The sequence below is a fragment of the Oncorhynchus masou genome, chromosome 20, assembly GCF_036934945.1.
Source record: "Oncorhynchus masou masou isolate Uvic2021 chromosome 20, UVic_Omas_1.1, whole genome shotgun sequence".
Lineage (NCBI taxonomy): Eukaryota > Metazoa > Chordata > Actinopteri > Salmoniformes > Salmonidae > Oncorhynchus > Oncorhynchus masou.
Window position 1 is genome coordinate 6,399,626 of NC_088231.1, and position 24,592 is coordinate 6,424,217.

The window sequence follows — 24,592 nt, forward strand, 5'->3', positions numbered from 1 at the left end:
ATCCCTACCGCAGTAGAAAGGCTAATACATGTTAATTTGGAACAAAGCAGTGAGGTGCCATTTGACCTATATAGAAATGAAAGTACAACTGAATCCAAAGTTTACACATGATTTTAGTCATTTAGTGTACTTTGTATAATCTCAAATACATCCAGTATCTAGACTATTCTTGGAAAATGTGGGGTAACAAGTGTTAGGCTTTCAAGGAAATTCAGAGAAACCGATTGAAAAATAAATTCACTGCTGCACTCAAGACTTCTATGCGCACAAATTACAAACAAATGGGATCACTTTTCAGAATAACCACGTATGTGTCATCTTGTAACGTTACGTGCACATTCAATCACAGGTGTTATGGGTTGCTTGTATGATGACAAAGCTATTAATCCTCAATGTCTCCTCATTCAAAATACATAGACCAAAAAGTTGCCCAACTTCTTGTTGCGCAGTGCAAGTTCAAAATGGCTGTCAGTCAACCCACACAGAGCTGTGAATCAGAACATGAGCTCTGTCAGGTATAGCATGTTACTGTACATCCACTATGTTCCAATTTAGGTGCTTATTAGTGCCCACGGGTTAAGCAATTGAGGTTGAGACAATATTTGGATCAGAGCAGTTAGTGCAAAGACTTGAACTATGTACAACATGATTATCCAGTTTCTGAATCAGTTAAGCGCAATAGTTAATTTAGAAACCGATCTGAGGTCTGTTGGAGGCTTCACCAGGGCATGCAGGGGTTGGGGCAATCACGGATGTAGGATTCCAGTTTGCCCTCTTTCACATCCATCAACGTGGTGTATGTGGTCAACTGCAATGACAAGTCAATGTCACTCGGGTGGTCTTGTTGAAAAATACTGACAGGATTTATGCATTAGATTTATTTCATTTGATGAATTGTGAAAATGGTTGATTCTACAGTAAATAAGGACTCACCTTGTTCAAGACTGGTTTTGTCGACAGCACGTCATACACCGTCTTCAGTGAGATGTTCTGAGGAGAAAGTGAAATAATCTTAGCACTGAGTCAATTTGTACAGGAAATATAATGTAAGGAGCAGAGCTGACCCTTTTTGGTCAGCCATGGAATGGTTTGTAATACTCACTGCCTGCATGGTCTGGTTCATACACTTCATGGCTGGAGTCCTTCGGTTGTCCAAGAACAGAGGCTCCTTCCAGTGATCGTAGTTGGTTTCCAGAACGTACCAGCGGCCCAGCTTCAGCTCAATCCTTCACAACAGGAGTACAATGTTTCCTGATTAAATCAAGAATATCTAGGCATCCCAGTGCTAGAGGTGTCACTACCTATCCGGGTTCGATCCCGGGCTGTGTTGCAGCTGACCGGGAAACCCATGAGGCGGCGCACAAACCCAGTGTCATCCGGATTAAGGGAGGGTTTGACTGGCTGGGATGTCCTTGTCCCATTGCGCTCGAGTGACTCCTTGTGGCGGCTGAGCGCATGCACACCAACTTTGGTAGCCAGCTGTGGTATTTCGTCTGACACATTGATGTGGCTCTTGACCTTCGCCTCTCCCGAATCCGTATGGGAGAAGACCAACTCCCACTTGGATATCACAAAATCGGGGAGAAAGTAAAACCAAGAATATCAGCTAGACATTTCAGATTTCCCTTTTTGTCATCTTGATCACATCCCTGAAGGTTTTACAAACCAAGTCTTTTAACAATATGACTAATGTGATGCAAGGTGATCTTGGGCATCATCTACTTTCAGAAGTAGAAATTTGGACTCTAAACGCATGTGGGATTTCGTTCCACCTCAGCACCTTTTCAAATCAGACATGCTAGTGCTGGGCTGGAACAGAAGCCTGCCCATCCAGTATTTCTCCATGACACAAGTTAGAGACCCCTGCTGCACTAGAAATGTGTTATTGATAGGGTATTTGAAATTGGATACTAATGTGTTTTTAACCACTCACTCCCAGATGTCGAGGCTGAGGACTCTGGAGCGGGTGATGACACAGCCCTGGCCCGTCTGGTTCCCTCCCAGGATGAAGTAGGCCGGGGCCAGCAGCTTGGTCTGGGCCAGAAGTTTCTTTGCCTCCTCGTAGCTGGACACACACAGGGTTAAAAGAGAAGGTGTGTTTTTGTGAGACCAAAGAAATGTCAGTTTCAAAATGCTGGTCTTGAATGTGCTCAGATTTTCCTCCATAATAGAGCCCTAACCTCAGATTCCACTTCGCTAAGTATTGCCATCATATTAATTTATGGCTGGGGGCAGTATTGAGTAGCTTGGATGAATAAGGTGCCCAGAGTAAACTGTCTGCTACTCAGGCCCAGTTGCTAATATGCATATTATTTGTAGAAGCTTTTAAAACTGTTTGAATGATGTGTGTATAACAACTCATATGGCAGGCAAAAACCTGAGAAAAAATCCAACCAGGAAGTGGGAAATTTGAGGTTTGTAGTTTTTCTACTCTTTGCCTATTGAATATAGTCTATGGGGTCAAATTGCACTTCCTAAGGCTTCCACTAGATGTCAGTCTTTAGAACCTTGTTTGATGCTTCTACTGTGAAGGAGGGATTGAGTCAGGTCTGGCAGAGTGGCATGAGCATTAGCTTGAGTTCCATTTGCATTTCTGAAGACACAGGAATTGTCCGGTTGGAACATTATTGAAGATGTGATTATAGATTCGACATGTTTCTACGAATGGTAATAACTGACTGTCTGAACTAAGCGATTGAGCATTTGGATTACTGGGCTAAACGCGTGTACAAAAAGGGAGGTATTTGGACATAAATGGACTTTATCAAACATTTATTTTGGAACTGGGATTCCATTCTGATGAAGATCAAAAGGTATGTGAGGTATTTATAATGCTATATCTGACTTCTTGACTCCAACATGGCGAATATCTGTACGGCTTGATTTGTTGTCTGAGCTGTACTCAGATTATTGCATGGTTTGCTTTTTCTGAAATTTGACACAGCGGTTGCATTAAGGAGAAGTATATCTAATTCTGTGCATCTTATATTAAAGTTGAGTATTTCTGTAAATTGATGTGGCTCTCTGCAAAATCACCAGATGTTTTGGAACTACTGAAAATAACGTACCAATGTTCTCAGATTTGTGTATATAAATATGAACTTTATCAAACATACATGTATTGTGGAACATGAAGTCCTATGAGTGTCATCTGATGAAGATCAAAGGTTAATGATTAATTTCTCTTTCTGCTTTTTGTGACTCCTTTGGCTGGAAAAAACACAGCCATTTTCTGTGACTAGGTGCTGACCTAACAATCGTTTAGTGTGCTTTCGCTGTAAAGCCTGACACTGGTGGGATTAACAAGTTTTTCTTTAAAAATGGTGTAAAATACTTCTGTTTGAGGAATTTTAATTGAGATTTATTTTTTGAATTTGGCGCCCCGCACTTTCACTGGCTGTCATATCGATCCTGTTAGCAGAATCTAAGCCATAAGAAGTTTCAAAGCAAGAATATGTATTACCTTCAATAACAAAAAAAGAACAGTCATTTGATACTTCCATGAAAGTAGAACAATACCTGGTAGCATTCTCTAAGACGGAACGAGTGAGGAAACTCATCCACATCCCATCTCTATGCCCCAGGATCCACTCCACGATCCCTGAGAGAGGACAGAAACACAACATTCCCCACTCTGCATTCATCACAGGTCTATAATGTACTGATTGAGAGACAGTCTTGGTTGGCTCACCGATGTATCCGCCGTCAAGGCTGAAGCGCTCATTCATGGTCAGAGTGAAAGCATGCTTCAAAGAAAATGAGATGTTAATTCTAGTTAAAAATGACTCACAACTACCATGATATTAAAACAGATGTAAGAAAGCAATTTTGTCATCATTGGTTAAAAAGAGCACTTCAGGGTCACATTCAAAAGATGATGCTGAATTCAGCCCGGAGCAGACTGGAACTCACCGGCTTGATGCCAGTCAACATGCCCACGTAGCCGGCAAAGTTAGTGGACTTGAAGACCGTCTTGTTGCCTCTCTGGAAGTCGATGTTGACCACCAGAGGCTTGAGTTTCTCTGTTATTAACCAGGACCTGTTTTTCATGTCCCACCTGGTAGAGAAAGAAACAAGAGCATTACTTTCCAGAAAATAAAAAAAAAGGTGTAGCAACTGGGAAAAGGTGAAAAATGAATGGTTAAAGAGGTATCATTCACCCAAATTACAAATGCACACCACATGATCTAAAATCAGTGACCGACTAGCAATTTGGGTTTGTAATAGCTCCTATCAGCACATTGCGTGGTAGGACCCTTCATGTGACATTCTTACCCCATGAATAGTCCAAAGTCCATATTCCTCCCATGGATAAGGTTACCTATGGACAATGCAAGGAGAAACCAAAATGGTGTGTACATGAACTTCAAGCGTCACATCCTGCCACGATGACATGTACTTTCTGCATGACTAAAGTATTGATTGAAATGTGTCATAATAAAACATGAGCTACTTGCCATTTGAGTCCTCTGCCACTAGAGAAGTGCACACCGTGAAGACCTCATAGAAGATGTTGAAGAGGACAACCTCGCCTGGAGTGAAACATGTATAATAAAATCAGAATAGAGGCCGATGAGACAGAAACTAGAGACTGAATGATAGTGATGTTGTGGCCATGGGTTGGAATAAGGCAATTGTGGGTTAATGTATATTACCAAGGGGAACACCGGAGGTGGTCGCGATTCCTTTTATTTCCTCGTTGAATGGGTAGGGAAGGGTATTCACTATCAAAGGCTGCAGAACACAAAACCATGAGTCATGGATCAGAAACAGTTACATGGTTAAATCAAACAATAATTGAAATTATTTCATGTGACGAGGTGTAATCGTTTTCCAGTGAAATGACCAAACGCTCTCACCAAGTCCTTGTCAACCAAATCTATCAGTTTCCCACTAGGAACCAAAGCATTTGCCAAATCCCTGATAGCTTGGATCAAGGTGACCAACTGAAGAAAACCAGACAAATTGTGAATAAGAAAACAGTAATGTAAATACATTTATGTAATTTAAAAATGGATACAAACAAGACATGTAATACTCTCACCTCAGCTTTTTTGTCAGTCATGATTAGCTTCCATCTTTCGCTGGGGGGCAAATCCAGGTCTATTGTGTACCAGGTGACAGACCCTTTGAATCTGATCAAAATCGTGACATGATAAATGATTGATGCACAATGACATGGAGGTCACTTTTACTATCCCCTGAAAAGTGGTATTGTACAATATTGTCATGTGAGATTCATTTTATGAGAATACAGTAGTCAATGTTGCCCTATGGACAGAGGCAGGTAGCTAATGACAATACGCACCTGTTATACACAATACAAACACTTCCTGTTAACCTTCCATAATGTATGCCGCCTCATGCATGAACGAACTTATGCCAGGTGTTACACAATGTATGCAAGTTGTTTAGATGTTATGGACATTTGACAGCACCTTGGACAACCAGCTAACATACTCTAACTAATAGCAAATACTTACGTTGGACCTTTGGGAGGGTACATGCCCGTCTGACATTCTTCGGTATACTGTTTGAGGGCGAAAGAAAGAAAAGCTTTGTTCATGTGCAGACGCACTTTCTAGCTAGCACTCAGGCTAACTAATATTTGGCAGACAGTTTACGATTACAGAATAGTCATTATTTGGATGCACTTACCGGTGGTATAAACTGTGTCGATACTCCAGATATCGACACCAAGAGAATACAACAAAATCTATCCATATTGTGCCCCGTTTGTGTGCGTGAAGCTTCTCCCGACTTTTAGTCCGCTTCAAAATACGGAAGTGCATGCTTTCCTCGTGATTTGAGAGGAGCGTACCATTACACTATAGACGAGCGGATACAACAGATTTTACACATGGCATTTTCTCTGATTCAGATACATTATTTGTTTTATGTAGCGTATTAAAAATAAGTGGTTAAGTGTATAAATAGGCTCCTACTGATGTGAAATTATATAAATATTTCCTCCCACCCCTGATACTGGTACATTCCTGATTGTTTCACTTCAGTATAACAATGACATGACTGGCAATTTAAGATCAATGGAGTGGGATAATTGTAGTTAAAGTTCGTCACAGGTTACTCATGAAACAACTAAGGGGTTGTGACATGACTTTTTAAAGCTAATTCGCTTGTCAACAAAAGCTGTTCAAAATAGGTTGAAAAGTATATGAGGCAAAACTGCGGCGTTTTGTCATATTTACACCTTGAAGCTGTAGGGATAAGTGGGGTACATGAGCTACATTTCTTTTTCGGAAACCTGAACACAATTAATAATTTGATCAAATATTTAGAAAGAGGTAATAATTTCATGAAGTATGTGAAGGAAGAAACCACATGGCGAAAGTAGTAAGCAAGTTAGGTTCAATTGCCAAGAGAATGTTTAATAAGCTATGTTTTCAAAAATGTATTTTTTTTTTTACATGAATTCTGATTATTTCCAGGGATACACAACATCCTGAAATATATGTAGATATCTTTGTTAGAAAGAATACATCAAGGGAAATATAGTAGTGATGCTGAAAGCAAAAACAAAATTCTCAACTTACCCCACTCTCCCTACAGTATTGCCTAATACACAAACATCAATGGACTGTCCCAAACATCTAACAGATCTACTGATCTGACGTTTTTTAGGGAAAAACAAAGATAGTGGTGGTAGGCATGTTAACAATGATTTACAGGAAAATTGGTCACTGGGTAATCTCTCAAATACAATCCAGTTCACCATAACCACTACTGCTGTTTATTATCTGAGATGGGAAACTCAGTGAAACAAGGTATTCAGTCTTCTGAGGAGCCTGCTAGGGAAGGGGTTTAGGGATTGAAATGACAATAATCGCACAGTTTTACTTTCTCTTAACCAAATAAAATGTATTCATGATAAAAAGTTCATTCAAAACAGATTCATCAATGCCAGTCAAACAATAAAACTAATTTAAAAAAAAAGAGCCCTTTGAAATTCTTATGTGAAAATCAAAAGACGAGTGAACAATCCATAAATTCTTGTATCTTCACTTGCAGTATCGGTCTGCTTTCATCTTGGCTCTCCTGTGGACAAACAAAAAAAGTATCCACCAGACAATGTGATTAGGTATCATGTGACAAATCAGCTTGTTGAATCACATGTTGAATTGAAGCAGGTTTGCGCAAATAGGTTTAGAGTATGTTGGCAGTTTGACCAGTTACGTGACCGAATCCTGCTATTAAATGGCCATCAGTAGGAGTCATGTCAACAGTAATTTGGACCAGTTCCAGAACGATTTCTTGGAAAGGAAGTTTGTGTTGATCATTAAAACCAATTTGTGTGCGCGGGTTGTTTCCTTTGGGGTAGCTACCACCACTGGAATCAAAATTTCACTTAGCCATGCATTGATGTCAATGGGAGACTGAATGAAAATTAGACTTAAGTGGAAGTTTAGGATTTGCCTCTTTTGTGAAGATGTTTTTCCCCCACCTGTCTAACAGCTCCTCGTGGAACTTCCCGTCTTTCCGGGCCATCTTCAGCGTGTTGCTGTCGTCCTCGTTCACCCTCAGCCGCCTGTCCTGGAAACTCTGGAACTTCTTTCTGTAACATCAGAAATCTGTGTTCAGTGAGACATTAACACGTGATAAGACACGGCAGGACCAGTCACACGCCACTATCAAACACAAAGAATAACATCGCGGAGCAGAAATCTAATCACAGGTGTAGTGAAATGCTTATGTTCCTAGCTCCAACAGTGCAGTAATACCTAACGATACAAACCCCCCCAAAAAACATGCAAATCCCCAAAATAAAATAGTTAAGAAATATTAGAAAGTGCAATGTCAGAGTTCGGAATATAAATAACAATGCACTCTGGGGCATAAACCTGACGACTATTATCAATGACAAATGCTCTATACACATTTGTATACACAACTTACACTCGCAAGTACCGTGCCATTTCATTGACGTAAACAGCCCTGATAGTAGATACATACAGAGTGCAATAGGCCCTCTAGCAGTGGTTACAGTCTGTCAGTGGTTTATGATTCACGGGCAGCGCTCTGTTCATGCAACACGCTCTGGGATGCTAAGCACTACATCACGATGACGGGCTCAAGGGCAGCCATTATCGGCACGTCAACATGATGAGTCCATTTCCCCCGTGTTTTTTCCTCCTCTAAAATAAAAAACGCTGGAGAGGGGGAAGATAAAAAAACATAAAAAATAAAAATGGAACACGAAGTTGAGGTGGGAAGAGGAGAAACGGAACACAATGACAGCCCTGTTCACGCTTAGCTCTCAGAACTTAATGGGCCGCCGTGGGCCGTAAAAGCGGCAGCGGTGGTTCCGTCCTCGTTCCCATTTCCATCCCCGTAGCGTTGGCCCATCAATCGGCCTTTTAAGGGAGCGGGATTGATGAGGTGGCGCCCCTACGCTCCCCCCACCAGCACCCTCCTCCTCCTTGTGCATTAGTTGTCAAAATCTCGCAGAAGCAGAGTGGAAGGTTGTCAGATGAAAATGGAGGGAAATCACTGTCTGTCTACGGAAGGTCACAGAGTTCATCCCATCCACCTTCCTAGCCGTCTTTTCTACATAAAATGCCCCCCTCCCCCCCGTGAGAATTGGTAGGTGAAGTTTAAAGGAAAAATCCACCCCAAAACTATTTGTCAATTGTTGATATAATATGTTTTGCATGTCAACAATCAAGTTTAAGATATAGAACTTTCAAAAATACAGATATGGAGCCAGTATGAACAATATCGGTATAATTGCAGTACTGCACAGCAATTTAGGATAACAGTCCACTGTTGATCCTTGTTGGGCATTACTGACAAAAAACGTCTGTCTTAACGTTTTTCATAAATGCATAAAACATTGTCGTGATATAAGGGCAGGCCATGGCATTTCCGATACCTTTACCATTACTTATGTTCATTTGGACAAGATCAGCCATACAACAGGGGTTTACAACCTCTAGACTAGAGAGCATGGAATCACAGCCTTGTACGATTGCCGCTGCAAATGTTGCTGCCACTGTGAGTGTGATTTAGGCCGACAGACGGTACATACACGTAGTTGAGCTCGCAGTTCTTCACGTTGCCCCTGTCCTCGTCGGCAATGTCGTCGTTTCGCTTGACCTCCCTCTCCGCGCATGACCGGATCTGTTCATCATCATGAGAGAGAGAGAGACAGAGTGAGAGAGAGAGAGAGGCAAAACACAAAACAGTTGAATAGCAATATCCTGCCCCCCCCCCCTAATGTTCGGAGACATTTTGTTTTTTCATCCCGTTACCAACTTCACACTGCCCCAGTGGGATGTAATTGGGATGTAATTTCTGTAGTATAGATGGGGAGGGGTGGGTTATGGAGCGACCTTGTGAAATATATACATCACCTTAACCATCTCGTCATCCCCCGCCAACTTGCCCTTGGCCTCAATGTCCCCACATTCACTGTAAGAGATAAAACAGCTATTTGCTGCCATGAGAGCCATTTTTCCCTGGAACGGGGAAAGAGAAGGAAATTTGTAAACAAAAAAAAGGAAGACAAACAGAAATGAAATGAAGAGAATATTTGACAGATGAGTTTCACCTCGCGAGGTAAAAGCTCATATGCAGAGAGCGTCAAGCTTTCACTCCAAACCACATCAACAAAGCAACAAGCTTGTGAGGAAAACGAGGCTTATCTATATTTTGGGTTACTATGCAACAAGATCTATATGAAATGGCATTATATCACAGTCTTTGTATGCATCGACTTTGACCATTTTTATTTTTGATTGACAGTTGCTTCACTCACGTCCTGGAAAACAGGCTCCCACTGTTCGCGGGAGCCGATGGCGTCGGAACGCCCCACCACGACCCCCTCCGAGGTGATCCCTAGATACTTCCCATAGCCAGACTTCAGGGCTACCCTAGGGAGAAAAACACAGGAGAACAAAATTCATGCCTGGATACTGGCAGGTTGATTTGAGTGTCTAAACTTTTCCAAAGACTATTCAAAGAAAGACCATTTGAACGACAGAAGTGATGCTCCTTTATAACGTTCTCATTTAAATCCAATTTTGTATTTATAAAATTGTAAACCTGCAGAGACTGTAATTGTTCTTCCAAAGTCTATTATAACTCACCAGGGGACACTTTCTATTCAGATTTAGAGAGAAGAAGTCAACATAAAATGTGCGTAGGTGATATTTACTCCTTTCATTCGTACCTAGAGTCTGACAGCTTGATGGCAGTGAACTGCTCCGGGGGGTCTGGCCCTTCATCGTCTGGAAAATATCAAAGAAAACATTTCCCTTTTAAGAATCACGAAACCCTGATTGATATTCTAAAATCAGAGCATTTTCACTTTTTTATTTTCCTTATTTTTATCCGAGAGGAGCTTTAGTTTTGGTTTAATGAGGATTAAAACTAGATGACTCTATTATCACTTCAAACATTTGGGAGCTCGGCTCTGCCGACTTAACATTCAGAGTGTCGAAACGTCGGGCACGATTAGCATTTCTCACATTCTCTCGCCAGGGTTGTGATCTTGAGGAAGAAAAATAAATCTGTTTCAGTGGTGCCAATACAATGCATTTGATCTAGAATATATTAACGTACAATAATGATGTGTCATTCTGAGAAACAGGCCATTTGCATAATTTCCTCTACCCTTGAGACGTACTGACGTAGAGCCTTCATGTTTTACTAATGCTTCATGGTCCTTAATAACACACAACCTCGGGCTACACAATGTTGCTGTTGTGTGCTATCGATCGCCTACACCCACCCTACTCCATGAAACCCAGACCTCAAATCTTGCGTAATTGCATCAGATGCTCGATTAGGTTCTTGGAGAGATGTATGAGAACAGATACTATAAGACTAGAGAAATCTCCACCCCCTTAAAAAAAATAAACTCTCAGCTAAAGGCTCCCACCCCTTCAGAAAATGTTCCACTTGAAATCATTGCCCCAATTTAAGCACCACCCTAAATGCGGTGACACCCTGTGGAGATCGGCCACGGGAGTGTTTCGGTTACTCTCAACTTATCGTTTGATTGGTCAATGGTGGTTGGTTTTGGGTTGAAAGGTTACACCTTCAGATGTTATAAATAGAATGAAATGCCTTTTTTCTCTCTCTTGTCCTGTATCCAGTCCATGGAGGAAGGTTGCATGATCAATTCTCCTTTCCTAGACTTCTAGGTCTCTGGCTTAGTAAGCCTTTCTTTGTTCACGCGTTGTCCTGCAAGTTCACCTTAGGATCTATATGCTTGGAAAATATTGCCTAATGCTTGTTTGTATATTCATTATCCATTATCATTATCTTTATGGAGTCGGATAAACATTTTAATATGCTAGTTGATGATGGATAAAAGTTGTGGATGGATTTCTACCCTATTGCTTTGTCCTGCCAGATCAGGGGCCTTTGTTGAAAGGAAGCTAGTTAATCATACAGAGAAACACACTCCGTAAGGATGTGACCATCACAGGTTCTCACAACTTTAGGGAAGGGGGGTGGAAAGAGTCTGTCAATTTCAAGGACAGGCTGATGCAAATGTAAATTGGGAAACCACACCTCTGTGTGCAATCATTGGGCATTGGGATAGCAAATAAATTCCCTAGGCTCACATACATTGGGGCAAAAAAGTATTTAGTCAGCCACCAACTGTGCAAGTTCTCCCACTTAAAGATGAGAGAGGCCTGTAATTGTCATCATAGGTACACTTCAACTATGAAAATCCAGAAAATGACATTGTAGGATTTTTTATGAATTTATTTGCAAATTATGGTGGAAAATAAGTATTTGGTCAATAACAAAAGTTACTCAATACGTTGTTATATACCCTTTGTTGGCAATGACAGAGGTCAAAAGTTCTGTAAGTCTTCACAAGGTTCACACACCGTTGCTGGTATTTTGTCCCATTCCTCCATGCAGATCTCCTCTAGAGCAGTGATGTTTTGGGGCTGTTGCTGGGCAACACGGACTTTCAACTCCCTCCAAAGATTTTCTATGGGTTGATATCTGGAGACTGGCTAGTCCACTCCAGGACCTTGAAATGCTTCTTACAAAGCCACTCCTTCATTGCCCGGGTGGTGTGTTTGGGATCATTGTCATGCTGAAAGACCCAGCCACGTTTCATCTTCAATGCCCTTGCTGATGGAAGGACGTTTTCACTCAAAATCTCACGATACATGGCCCCATTCATTCTTTCCTTTACACGGATCAGTCGTCCTGGTCCCTTTCCTTTGCAGAAAAACAGCCCCAAAGCATGATGTTTCCACCCCCATGCTTCACAGTAGGTGTGGTGTTCTTTGGATGCAACTCAGCATTCTTTGTCCTCCAAACACGACGAGTTGAGTTTTGACCAAAAAGTTATATTTTGGTTTCATCTGACATTCTCCCAATCTTCTTCTGGATCATCGAAATGCTCTCTAGCAAACTTCAGACGGGCCTGCACATGTACTGGCTTAAGCAGGGGGACACGTCTGGCACTGCAGGATTTGAGTCACTGGCGGCGTAGTGTGTTACTGATGGTAGGCAGCTTTGGTCCCAGCTCTCTGCAGGTCATTCACTAGGTCCCCCCGTGTGGTTCTGGGATTGTTGCTCACCGTTCTTGTGATAATTTTGACCCCACAGGGTGAGATATTGCGTGGAGCCCCAAATCGAGGGAGATTATCAGTGGTCTTGTATATCTTCCATTTCCTAATAATTGCTCCCACAGTTGATTTCTTCAAACCAAGCTGCTTACCTATTGCAGATTCAGTCTTCCCAGCCTGGTGCAGGTCTACAATTTTGTTTCTGGTGTCCTTTGACAGCTCTTTGGTCTTGGCCATAGTGGAGTTTGGAGTGTGACTGTTTGAGGTTGTAGACAGTTGTCTTTTATACTGATAACAAGTTCAAACAGGTGCCATTAATACAGGTAACGAGTGGAGGACAGAGGAGCCTCTTAAAGAAGAAGTTACAGGTCTGTGAGAGCCAGAAATCTTGCTTGTTTGTAGGTGACCAAATACTTATTTTCCACCATAATTTGCAACTAAAATGTGATTTTCTGGATTTTGTTTCTCATTTTGTCTGTCATAGTTGAAGTGTACCTATAATGAAAATTACAGGCCTCTCTCATCTTTTTAAGTGGGAGAACTTGCACAATTGGTGGCTGACTAAATACTTTTTTGCCCCACCATGTTTCTCAGACCACAATAGTCAGACAGACAGGTTAAATTGTAATTATATTCTATCCCCTAAAGCAGGCCTATATCTCCCCGTGACCCTTGACCTTACAGAGAGCATTCACAAAGTCTCCTGCATCCAGTGACTAAGCATCTTGAGGGCTTTTCTCAGCTTGAGAGGGCTAAACTATTCTAGACGGGGTTCCTTCTTACTGAAAATCCCTTAAAAGTGCAGAAACATCACCTCTCTGTCCCTGTAACTCAATTTCTCTTTCATCTCATTTAAATGAGCCTGCCTCCCAAGTTAGAGCCTCACCAAGGGAATATGAATAGTTCACGTTTTATTCTCCTGGCCATTTTCCCTCTTTCTCCCTCTTCAATGAAAAACAGTGAGCTGAATCCCAGGTCTGCGTTTCTGTCTTTGGAGGGTGGATGGGTTTTATTGAACATTTCTCAAAACATCGCTCGCCTTAGGGCAGAGAATTTTTGCCTGGAAACTCCCATTTAGACTAGCTTGGCTAGTTAGGTTAGGTGTTCCACCCCCAAGTTGAGGCCTTTTCCCTGAGGCTCAGGGGCTGGTGTAATGGGGCTCTGGCTTGCTAGTCAGTGGGGCTAACAGTGGGGAGACGAAGCATATCGTCTGCGAGCCTGGATTCAAAGATGTGATTCAAGCACACGTTGGCAATATCCCTCTAAATTGTCATGCACGCCAACTTTGAATGGTAAACATACAATCGAAATGGTTGGTGCCGACCTTTCCCGTTCATTTTAGATTGTGGACTACACTTTTCACCTTAAACTACCCAGTGGGTCTGGATCTATTGTGGACCCTAGACACAATACCACCTGGTGGTATGAAAACGTGACCAATTTATATGTTGTGCTGAAAAACTATGCATTTAAGAGGCAAAGAATCACAATGACATTAGGTCAATGATACTCATGTGGATCTTGATATCCATAAACCATGAGCCTGTTACCTTGTTGCATTCTAACCCATCACAGAGCTGTGCAATACATTTCCTCCAAATATTTCATTGTCTTCCTGCCTCTGCAAATGGATGGGCACCATAAATCGTAGCTAGCACCAGATTCATATTGATGATATCCAATAACGTGCTTGAGAGGACAAAGAAATAGATTAATGCCTGGTGTGTGTGTGTGTGTGTGTGTGTGTGTGGAGGAGCAATTCCAGCTTCCTCGCTAAAACCATTACCCGGCAAGCTGTGCAGAAATGAATGTCCTAATAGCTTCTGGAACAACATAGTAGTTCAGTTCTCCCTTTCATTTTCCGTGTCCACTCTCTCAGAGTGTGATTTCAAATTGATTTAGAACGAAACGCTAAATCCTATACCGTTTAGGACAAAATTGGTTTAGATTTCAAAACGCCTGGTACCGCACGCAGGCAGCCATTGAATGCGGCGGTCATCGAAAAAGCAAGAAAATAAAGTTGGAAGAAACAATTAGTCAACCCCCCCCAATTCTCCACAATGACACAAAACATTCCCTGCCACTTTGCCAGGCTAATGGAACGTGACGTCCATTACGGCTCTTTGGTTTCCTCACTTCGTATTGGAATAGAATGGAACTTGAGAAAACTGGGCTTCATGAGGGAGATTTTCTTCCATTCTCTTCTGGGATTCATTAATTCCAGACGATTACCAGCTCCATTTGCTCTGTCTATAATGCCGAATTACAGAATCCAACACAGACCCCAAAAAAGTGTATTTACATTTTTTGGTGATATCAAATTGATACTTACAGTCTTGGAAATCACTGCAATTCCCATACAGACTCCGGTGAGAAGGCCATTCATCCTCTGAAACACGACCCCGCCAAGCCGCACTGCTCGCTTAACATGGAAGCCAGTCGCACCAATATGTAGGAGGAAACACTGTACAGCTGGCGACCAAAGTCAGCATGCATGCGCCCGGCTGCCACAAGTTGCTAGAGCGCGATGGGACAAGGACATCCCAGGCGGCCAAACCCTCCCCTAACCCGGATGACGCTGGGCCAATTGTGCGCTGCCTCATGAGTCTCCCCATCGCGGTCGGCCCCCGACACAGCCCGGGATCAAACCCGGATCTATAGACCGCTGCGCCACTCGGGAGGCCCCGATGCAGACAATTCAAGTGAATGCAAGTGACATGCTGGGCAGGCTTGCATTTCAAAAATGACTTTATAAGAGGGAACAATCAACAGGACCACTTTAGATTTCTCTCCCTCTCCTTCATTTCAATCTTGTCAGTTCAAATTGCAAAGGGAAATCATTTAAGAATTTACAGCCATTTTAGAGTGACTCATTCTGACAACTTGAGTGAAGTTGCCATCTAAACGGTTGCACAAGACACCACACCGCCTTGACTTAAGCAGATTAAGTTCACAAAACAACGTGTGCTCATGACCATACCTTACAATAACCATCATTTATGATAATCATAATGTATGATGATAATAAGTAAATCAAGTTCCAATTGAAACTACGGTCCCATTAGTTGTTTTTTTTGAGACATGAAGATGCCTTTAGTTTAGTGGGCCAACCTGTTGAGCTGTGCAGACCATCCAAGTTGGTAACATTGGTGCAAGTCACTTGAATCACAGTTGATTTCAGCAGCTGAGCTGCTAGGGATGCGACAGAGATGTGGGGATTCAAGAAGTGTTTTGGCGATAGCTTGCCAAACTACCCTCTCAAAGCTCCTGCAACATCTGGCTGACATTTAACTGTGTCTGTGGTTACTAGCCTGGCTCCACAGCTACATCAGCGGAAGAAGGCAGAGGGTGATGATGAATGGCACATTCGGCCACTTCTGGTGTGCCACAAGAGGGCGTCGTCTCACCATATCCGTTTATCCTTCACATGTCCAACCGAAAAGTTCAGTGACACTGGGTATACTGATGATGTAGGGCTGTCCCGAGCCATATACAACTAACCAGCACCCACACTTCCATGGGCTTGGAGGCAAAGCAGCTGGAAGAGTGGGCCACATCCAACAACATGCTCCTGAATGGGAAAAAGTCAGTGGAAATTCAGATATGTTATTTCTAGAGACCATCCACAACCCGCAACACTAATCCTAGAAGGACAGGAAGTACCAGTGGTAACAACAACTAAATATATTGGTTTTCATCTAGACTCTAACCTCAGTGGTGACACACATGTTGAGCAGTCAGTGAGGAAGGCCTCAAAATGTCTGCACTTTTTGAATGGTCTTGCCAGAAATGGCCTACCCACTGAAGATCTGGTCACAGTCTATACTATACTGGTCAGACCTTGTCTGGAATATGGTGGAGTGCTGTTAGTTGGATGCAGTAAAAAGCAGCAGGCCCAACTAGACAGGGTGCAGAGGAGGGCCTTGAGGATCATCTCCATTGTTGGAGCAGTCCAACCACAGCTCCCCTCGCAGTGCATCTGGCAAGGAACATGCACACTCTCGAACAACCCCTGCATGACCCTCTCCCTCTAAGGGAGGTGACTGCACCACCAGGCTGCTGAGAAAGACAGTCCTGTGTTACTGCCCGTATTATAAAACAACAAAAACACCACTCTACCCACTGCTGTCAGACTGTACAATAACTTTAGCTCTTACAGACTTAATCTTAACCATTCAGTTTGACCATCATGAAAATAAATGTCAAATAAAAAATATATATATATATATATATATATACAGTGCCTTGCGAAAGTATTCGGCACCCTTGAACTTTGCGAACGTTTGCCACATTTCAGGCTTCAAACATAAAGATATAAAACTGTATTTTTTTGTGAAGAATCAACAACAACTGAGACACAATCATGAAGTGGAACGACATTTATTGGATATTTCAAACTTTTTTAACAAATCAAAAACTGAAAAATTGGGCGTGCAAAAGTATTCAGCCCCTTTACTTTCAGTTCTGCAAACTCTCTCCAGAAGTTCAGTGAGGATCTCTGAATGATCCAATGTTGACCTAAATGACTAATGATGATAAATACAATCCACCTGTGTGTAATCAAGTCTCCGTATAAATGCACCTGCACTGTGATAGTCTCAGAGGTCCGTTAAAAGCGCAGAGAGGATCATGAAGAACAAGGAACACACCAGGCAGGTCCGAGATACTGTTGTGAAGAAGTTTAAAGCCGGATTTGGATACAAAAATATTTCCCAAGCTTTAAACATTCCAAGGAGCACTGTGCAAGCGATAATATTGAAATGGAAGGAGTATCAAACCACTGCAAATCTACCAAGACCTGGCCGTCCCTCTAAACTTTCAGCTCATACAAGGAGAAGACTGATCAGAGATGCAGCCAAGAGGCCCATGATCACTCTGGATGAACTGCAGAGATCTACAGCTGAGGTGGGAGACTCTGTCCATAGGACAACAATCAGTCGTATATTGCACAAATCGGGCCTTTATGGAAGAGTGGCAAGAAGAAAGCCATTTCTTAAAGATATCCATAAAAAGTGTTGTTTAAAGTTTGCCACAAGCCACCTGGGAGACACACCAAACATGTGGAAGAAGGTGCTCTGGTCAGATGAAACCAAAATTGAACTTTTTGGCAACAATGCAAAACGTTATGTTTGGCGTAAAAGCAACACAGCTCATCACCCTGAACACACCATCTACACTGTCAAACATGGTGGTGGCAGCATCATGGTTTGGGCCTGCTTTTCTTCAGCAGGGACAGGGAAGATGGTTAAAATTGATGGGAAGATGGATGGAGCCAAATACAGGACCATTCTGGAGTCTGCAAAAGACCTGAGACTGGGACGGAGATTTGTCTTCCAACAAAACAATGATCCAAAACATAAAGCAAAATCTACAATGGAATGGTTCAAAAATAAACATATCCAGGTGTTAGAATGGCCAAGTCAAAGTCCAGACCTGAATCCAATCGAGAATCTGTGGAAAGAACTGAAAACTGCTGTTCACAAATGCTCTCCATCCAACCACACTGAGCTCGAGCTGTTTTGCACGGAGGAATGGGCAAAAAATTCAGTCGCTCGATGTGCAAAACTGATAGAGACATACCCCAAGCGACTTACAGCTGTAATCGCAGCAAAAGGTGGCGCTACAAAGTATTAACTTAAGGGGGCTGAATAATTTTGCACGCCCAATTTTTCAGTTTTTGATTTGATAAAAAAGTTTGAAATATCCAATAAATTTCGTTCCACTTCATGATTGTGTCCCACTTGTTGTTGATTCTTCACAAAAAAATACAGTTTTATATCTTTATGTTTGAAGCCTGAAATGTGGCAAAAGGTCGCAAAGTTCAAGGGGGCCGAATACTTTCGCAAGGCACTGTATATATATGCACACACACACACACACACACACACACACACACACACACACACACACACAGTGGGGAGAACAAGTGTTTGATAACCTGCAAAATCGGCAGTGTTTCCTACTTACAAAGCATGTAGAGGTCTGTAATTTTGATCATAGGTACACTTCAACTGTGAGAGACGGATTCTAAAACAAAAATCCAGAAAATCACATTGTATGATTTTTAAGTAATTAATTTGCATTTTATTGCATGACATAAGTATTTGATCACCTACTAACCAGTAAGAATTCCAGCTCTCACAGACCTGTTAGTTTTTCTTTAAGAAGCCCTCCTGTTCTCCACTCATTACCTGTATTAACTGCACCTGTTTGAACTCGTTACCTGTATAAAAAGACACCGGTCCACACACTCAATCAAACAGACTCCAACCTCTCCACAATGGCCAAGACCAGAGAGCTGTGTAAGGACATCAGGGATAAAAGTGTAGACCTGCACAAGGCAGGGATGGGCTACAGGACAATAGGCAAGCAGCTTGGTGAGAAGGCAACAACTGTTGGTGCAATTATTAGAAAATGGAAGAAGTGCAAGATGACGGTCACCCTCAGTCTGGGGCTCCATGCAGGATCTCACCTTGTGGGGCATCAATGATCATGAGGAAGGTGAGGGATCAGCCCAGAACTACACAGCAGCACCTGGTCAGGAATGAGAGGTCATGTGGTCTGATGAGACAAAAATAGAGCTTTTTGGTCTAAACTCCACTCGCCGTGTTTGGAGGATGAAGAAGGATGAGTACAACCCCAAGAACACCATCCCAATCGTGAAGCATGGAGGTGGAAACATCGTTCTTTGGGGATGCTTTTCTGCAAAGGGGACAGGACGACTGCACCGTATTGAGGGGAGGATGGATGTATCGCGAGATCTTGGCCAACAACCTCCTTCCCTCAGTAAGAGCATTGAAGATGGGTCGTGGCTGGGTCTTCCAGCATGACAACGACCCGAAAAACACAGCCAGGGCAACTAAGGAGTGGCTCCGTAAGGAGCATCTCAAGGTCCTGGAGTGGCCTAGCCAGTCTCCAGACCTGAACCCAATAGAAAATCTTTGGAGGGAGCTGAAAGTCCGTATTGCCAGTGATAGCCCCGAAACCTGAAGGATCTGGAGAAGGTCTGTATGGAGGAGTGGGCCAAAATCCCTGCTGCAGTGTGTGCAAACCTGGTCAAGAACTACGGGAAACGTATGATCTCTGTAATTGCAAACAAAAGTTTCTGTACCAAATATTAAGTTCTGCTTTTCTGATGTATCAAATACTTAATGTCATGAAATAAAATGCAAATGAATTACTTAAAAATAATACAATATGATTTTCTGGATTTTTGTTTTAGATTCCGTCTCTCACGGTTGAAGTGTACCTATGATAAAAATTACAGACCTCTACATGCTTTGTAAGTAGGAAAACCTGCAAAATCAGTGCATCAAATACTTGTTCTCCCCACTGTATTTATGTATGTATGTATGTATGTGTATATATATATATATAATTCTGTAATATATATATATACATATATATATATATTACAGAATTATGTGGACATCCCTCCAAATTAGTGGATCAAACTAAAGGCTACTCAGTACCACAGTTGCAAAGGGTAGGAAACTTTCCGGAAATGTTTTGAAAATTATCCATGGGAAGTTAAGACTGGGAATTTTGCTTGATATCAAAAAAGTTAGCTTATAACAGTGAACCTTTTATGGGATACACATAAGGCAATTCTAGGTCTTGTGGCATATTTTGGTTAAACTATCCACAATTCAATGGAATTGCAACCCTCTGCATGCACAGTGCATTCTTCCATCACATGTACAGCTGATTCTCAAGATCTTGCACACTAATGAGATGCTATTGAGCTCACACTACTACACTGTCTGAGCCAAGGACTACATGCTTTCCGGTAAGTTTTGCTTACTGGGTAGGGTGAATATTTTATGACATACATGATTTTTTGTAACTAGTAAATAGTAGCCTACAGCAAAGTGTGTTTAAATCATTTATAACTTGTTAACAATTTCTGCTACTTAGTTTTTGCTACCATGTGGGTTTTAGCTTGCTTGAGCCTGCTAACAGAGGAGTGTTAATACACCTGTTTCCATACCTGTTCCATTTTAAAACATTTATCTTACAAAGGAGTTGTTTAATCTAACTTCTTAACTATTTATCTGTACATGGAATTGTATTTGTTGTTTTTCTAACTCATTTCTTTCTAATCTTTACAGAAAAATGCCACTGGCACTCTGATGTGTGGAGACATTTCACTGCAGCTAATGTAGAAGGAAAAGCTGTGTACATTTGCAAATACTGTGCCAAATCATATGTGAAGAATGCAACAAAGATGCAGAATCATCTGGCCAAGTGCATACAGTTTCCTCAGTGCTCACAACAAGCAACAGGCAATGTGTATTGAAGAGATTTTTGTAATGTTCTTCACCCAGCATACACCCCTCCAACCAGACATGCTTTATCTACTCATTTGCTAGATACAGAGTTCAACAGAGTGAAGGTCAAGAAAATCAGAGAAAGCAGACCATATTGCAATCATCTATGATGGGTGGTCTAATGTCCGTGGGCAAGGAATAACTAACTATATCATCTCCACCTCTCAACCAGTATTCTACAAGAGCAAAACATGGGACAACAGACACACCGGTCTCTACATTGCAGAAGGCAGTCATCAATGACTTTGGACAACAGAAGGTATTTGCACTGGTGACAGACAATGTTGCGAACATAAAGGCTGCTTGGTCTAAAGTGGAGTCCTACCCTCACTTCACACCCAATGGCTGTGCTGCTCATGCATTGAATCTGCTTCTCAAGGACATTATGGCACTGAAAACAATGGATACACTCTACAAGATAGCCAAGAAAATGGTTAGGTATGTGAAGGGTCATCAAGTTATAGCAGCAATCTACCTCACCAAGTGAGAAGAATAAGAGCACCACATTGAATCTGCGCAACAACACACGTTGGGGTGGGGTACTCATGTTTGGCAGTCTCCATGAGGGGAAGGAGGCTCTCCAACAAATTGCCATATCACAGTCTGCTGATATGGACAGCCCCATCAAGAGGAGCCCCCCTTGATGATGTATTTTGGGAGAGAGTGGTAAGCAGCCTGAAACGTATAGCAGTAGCCATTGCACAGATTTAGGGAGACAATGCCATCCTGTCTGATGTTCAGACCCTGCTTGCAGATGTAAGAGAAGAAATTCATACTGCCATGCCCACTTCACTGTTGCTCCAAGCAGAGGAAACTGCAGTTCTGAAATAAATCAAAAAGTGTGAACACGTCTGCGTGAAGCCCATACATGCCGCAGCGTACATGTTGGACCCCAAGTATGCTGGCAAGAGCATCCTGTCTGGTGCAGAGATCAATAAGCCATATGGGGTTATCACTACAGTGTCTCGCCACCTTGGGCTGGATGAGGGCAAGGTTCTTGCCAGTCGGGCGAAGTATACTTCCAAGCAAGGGCTTTGGGATGGAGATGCAATATGGCAGTTGTGCCAACATATCTCATCAGCCACCTAGTGGGAGGGACGTTGTGGATCTGAGGGTCTTTCCCCTGTTGCCTCCATCATCATCCAAATCAGAGCGCAACTGGTCCTTGTTTGGGAACACACACACCAAAGAACACAACAGGCTGACCTATACAAGGGTTGAAAAATCGGTGGCCATTCAAGCAAATTTGAGGCTTTTTGAGCCTGATAACGAGCCATCCTCAACCAGGTTGGAAAATGACAGTGAAAGATGAGACCTCAGAGGCTGATGTTCAGAGGTGGACATTGAGGAGGTCCAGGGAGAAGACATGGAAGCCTGAGAGGAAGACAAGCAAAGCTTTAGTTTCTAGATTATCATTATATAGATGTCTGTTGAAAATGTTTTTGGGAGATGCGATGGATCATTGGGGATCATTCAATATTTCCTTTCTTTTGTTGTTCAGTGAAATCATCCCATGTGAAGAGTCAAATCATTTAATTAAAGTTCAATTCGTGACTAAATCGTTTAAAAACATTTTTTTTATTTCTTTTGAAATGATTTAATAATTTGAAATTATATCATCTACTTATGATAAGGTAAAAGGTTTCTGTTTCTGTCTTTATATGATATGTAAATATATCCAATGCAAAAAAAAAAAACATCTACATTTAAATGGTATTAATTTGCATATATATTTTTGTTCATTCCCAAATATTCCTGTTAATTCCCACCTCTGAATATTCCCCAAAATGTGCAACCCTACTCAGTACTGTCTTGTGATGAGTCACCCTGCCCCAAAGATTCGTGTTAGGGGTCAATCCATTTAAACAAAACTTTCCATACATGTTTGCCCATGGAAACATTTGTCAGAAAGGGACTTTTTGAACCTGAGTGCCAAAACATTCAGGAGATAAAGGTGCTCAAAGTTGACACATTTTTTGCACATCCCACCATACCATGAGACATCCATGTCTTCATCACTGGAAAAGAAAAACGGTTCATTTAAAAGCTTTCAAACGATTACAAAAAAAGTTACTTTCTGAGCACTTCCACAAAGGACAAATACGTATGGAAGGTTTACTTTAAATCAAAAGGGGTGCTGTTAAAAAAAGTGATTGAATTCAAAAGGATTTTCCCTTAGGTCTTGAATTGTGCATAAGCCCCCTATTTGATACCTGTGGTTTGCAATCTCTTCCAGTGTTTGTCTCATAACAGTCTAAAACAGTCATCTGTATCTAAACAAATCAAAATTTCCACTACGTTCAACCTCCCTCCCTGCCCCCTGGTAACAGGTGGAGCAGGAGAGTAAGAGCTGTAACAGGGACTCGACTGTACCACAAAAGCCTCTGGGTTGAGTCAGTACAACGCTCCCATAACGCCACTTACTCAAGCATAACATTTTGATCATGCCCCTATCGACTCAATGATGTAACAAATGGCAAAAAGTCTCTCGAAACACTTCCCCCTGTCCAATCAAGTAGCAAAACAACCTAGTATGGCATACAGCAAATTGTGTGCATCATCATCATGCATTAATGACAAAACACATAACACCCTACTCCCTATATTATTGTGCACTACGTTTGACCAGAGCTCTATGTAACTTGGATTAGAAGTAGTGTACTACAAAGGAAATATTGGGTGAATTTAGCTAAAGATAGTCTCTCACTTTTCTTACCTTGATGTGGTGCACCAACTGTGAACAGACCAGTATCCAGGGCATGGATGTAGGAATTAGTCTGCATCTCTATTGCAACCGTTCCCGAAATCTCCCCAAAGCCACTGATACACCACCATCCACCTAGAAAGCAGAAAAAAACATGATTGTTTGCTACTTTGTGGAGTATCATAAGAACCCTTTTCAACTAACTAGCTACCAAGAATGACCAGCAAACAACATACCAACAATATCCGGTTTATCTTGTGCATCGTCCCTTTTTCTCTTCTTATCCTTGTGCTTCTTCTTCTTTCTACAAGACAATTGTGGATCAACATTAGCAAGGGCAAATTAGAAATTGGGAAAAAGGAAAATAGCAAACAGTTAGCTAGCTAACAATAGCCAGTAACTAACTGTTAATGCCTGGTAATAGTCGATGAACGATAGCTCGTTTGATAGCATTATTAGCCAGCTTGATTCGCCATCTTCCACACAAACAAATATTGAATTCGATGTTGAGGAATAAACTCACCCCTTGTTAAGTCCCTTCAAAACAAGTTTTGTTATCTTCACTTTTGAATAGTCAGCCATATCTTCAGATTATGGGAAACTAGCTAGCCACCAAGCTAACAACATAAACAAACAAAAACAACATGTGAGTACGGTGGCTGTCGAGGTAAAAACAAATATCAGTTACCAAACGAGCGACATCTGTTCTTTGGAGAATATATTAACATTGTATGTGTTCATAAAATACATTGACTAATGCCTTGTTTGTTTAGCAGAATTTTTTTTTGTTCAATGTAAAAGGTGTTGTGTTATTAATTATGTGTTACTAAGTGTGACAGAGAGTCATACACACTCTATATAAGCTCACAGTAATTTAATGGGTAAAGTAAACCATCAACATTTCTTCTGGGTTACTATGGTCATTGGTTGCAGTAATTGCACTATTTGTCTACATAACCTGGTTCAAGCATTCATGACATTACCCTGAAGAAGGCACA

General features: G+C 41.8%; 2 protein-coding genes across 3 annotated transcripts; both read right to left on the reverse strand.

The window, feature by feature from the left end:
• Positions 1-95: 95 nt before the first annotated feature.
• Positions 96-5,816, reverse strand: LOC135506786 (acid ceramidase-like). The gene is made up of 14 exons (XM_064926163.1): positions 5,659-5,816; positions 5,484-5,530; positions 5,045-5,135; positions 4,860-4,946; positions 4,656-4,734; positions 4,458-4,532; positions 4,276-4,321; positions 3,913-4,057; positions 3,692-3,746; positions 3,520-3,601; positions 1,934-2,065; positions 1,103-1,226; positions 934-990; positions 96-808 (listed from the first exon to the last, which is right to left on the reverse strand). Exons 1-14 carry the CDS (start codon positions 5,722-5,724, stop codon positions 719-721), a joined length of 1,176 nt encoding a protein of 391 aa, XP_064782235.1. The 5' UTR covers positions 5,725-5,816; the 3' UTR covers positions 96-718.
• Positions 5,817-6,363: 547 nt separating this feature from the next.
• LOC135506787 (protein FRG1-like) lies at positions 6,364-24,247 on the reverse strand. 2 transcript variants are annotated; one of them, XM_064926165.1, is made up of 9 exons: positions 24,118-24,247; positions 23,831-23,898; positions 23,607-23,729; positions 10,190-10,247; positions 9,776-9,890; positions 9,372-9,476; positions 9,047-9,138; positions 7,463-7,573; positions 6,364-7,056 (listed from the first exon to the last, which is right to left on the reverse strand). In XM_064926165.1, the coding sequence occupies exons 1-9, from the start codon at positions 24,174-24,176 to the stop codon at positions 7,020-7,022; spliced, it is 768 nt and encodes a 255-aa protein (XP_064782237.1). In that variant the 5' UTR covers positions 24,177-24,247; the 3' UTR covers positions 6,364-7,019. The 2 variants fall into 2 exon arrangements, with proteins under 2 accessions (XP_064782237.1, XP_064782236.1); XM_064926164.1 differs by having other exon boundaries at positions 23,598-23,729.
• Positions 24,248-24,592: the final 345 nt, after the last annotated feature.

What these genes read in the sequence shown, in the direction of transcription:
- LOC135506787 (XM_064926164.1), bottom strand. Translation starts at nt 24,176, where the DNA reads ATGGCTGACTATTCAAAAGTGAAGATAACAAAACTTGTTTTGAAGGGA. An exon ending in ACCACATCAAGGTAAGAAAA is followed by an intron (nt 10,248 to 23,597) that starts GTGAGAGACTAT and finishes GATATTTTCCAG; the next exon opens with ACGATGAAGGGCCAGACCCC. An exon ending in GGGAGCCTGTTTTCCAGGAC is followed by an intron (nt 9,477 to 9,775) that starts GTGAGTGAAGCA and finishes TCCCCGTTCCAG; the next exon opens with GGAAAAATGGCTCTCATGGC.
- LOC135506786 (XM_064926163.1), bottom strand. Translation starts at nt 5,724, where the DNA reads ATGGATAGATTTTGTTGTATTCTCTTGGTGTCGATATCTGGAGTATCG. An exon ending in AGTGGCAGAGGACTCAAATG is followed by an intron (nt 4,322 to 4,457) that starts GCAAGTAGCTCA and finishes CATTGTCCATAG; the next exon opens with GTAACCTTATCCATGGGAGG. An exon ending in CTCAGCCTCGACATCTGGGA is followed by an intron (nt 1,227 to 1,933) that starts GTGAGTGGTTAA and finishes CCTGTTGTGAAG; the next exon opens with GATTGAGCTGAAGCTGGGCC.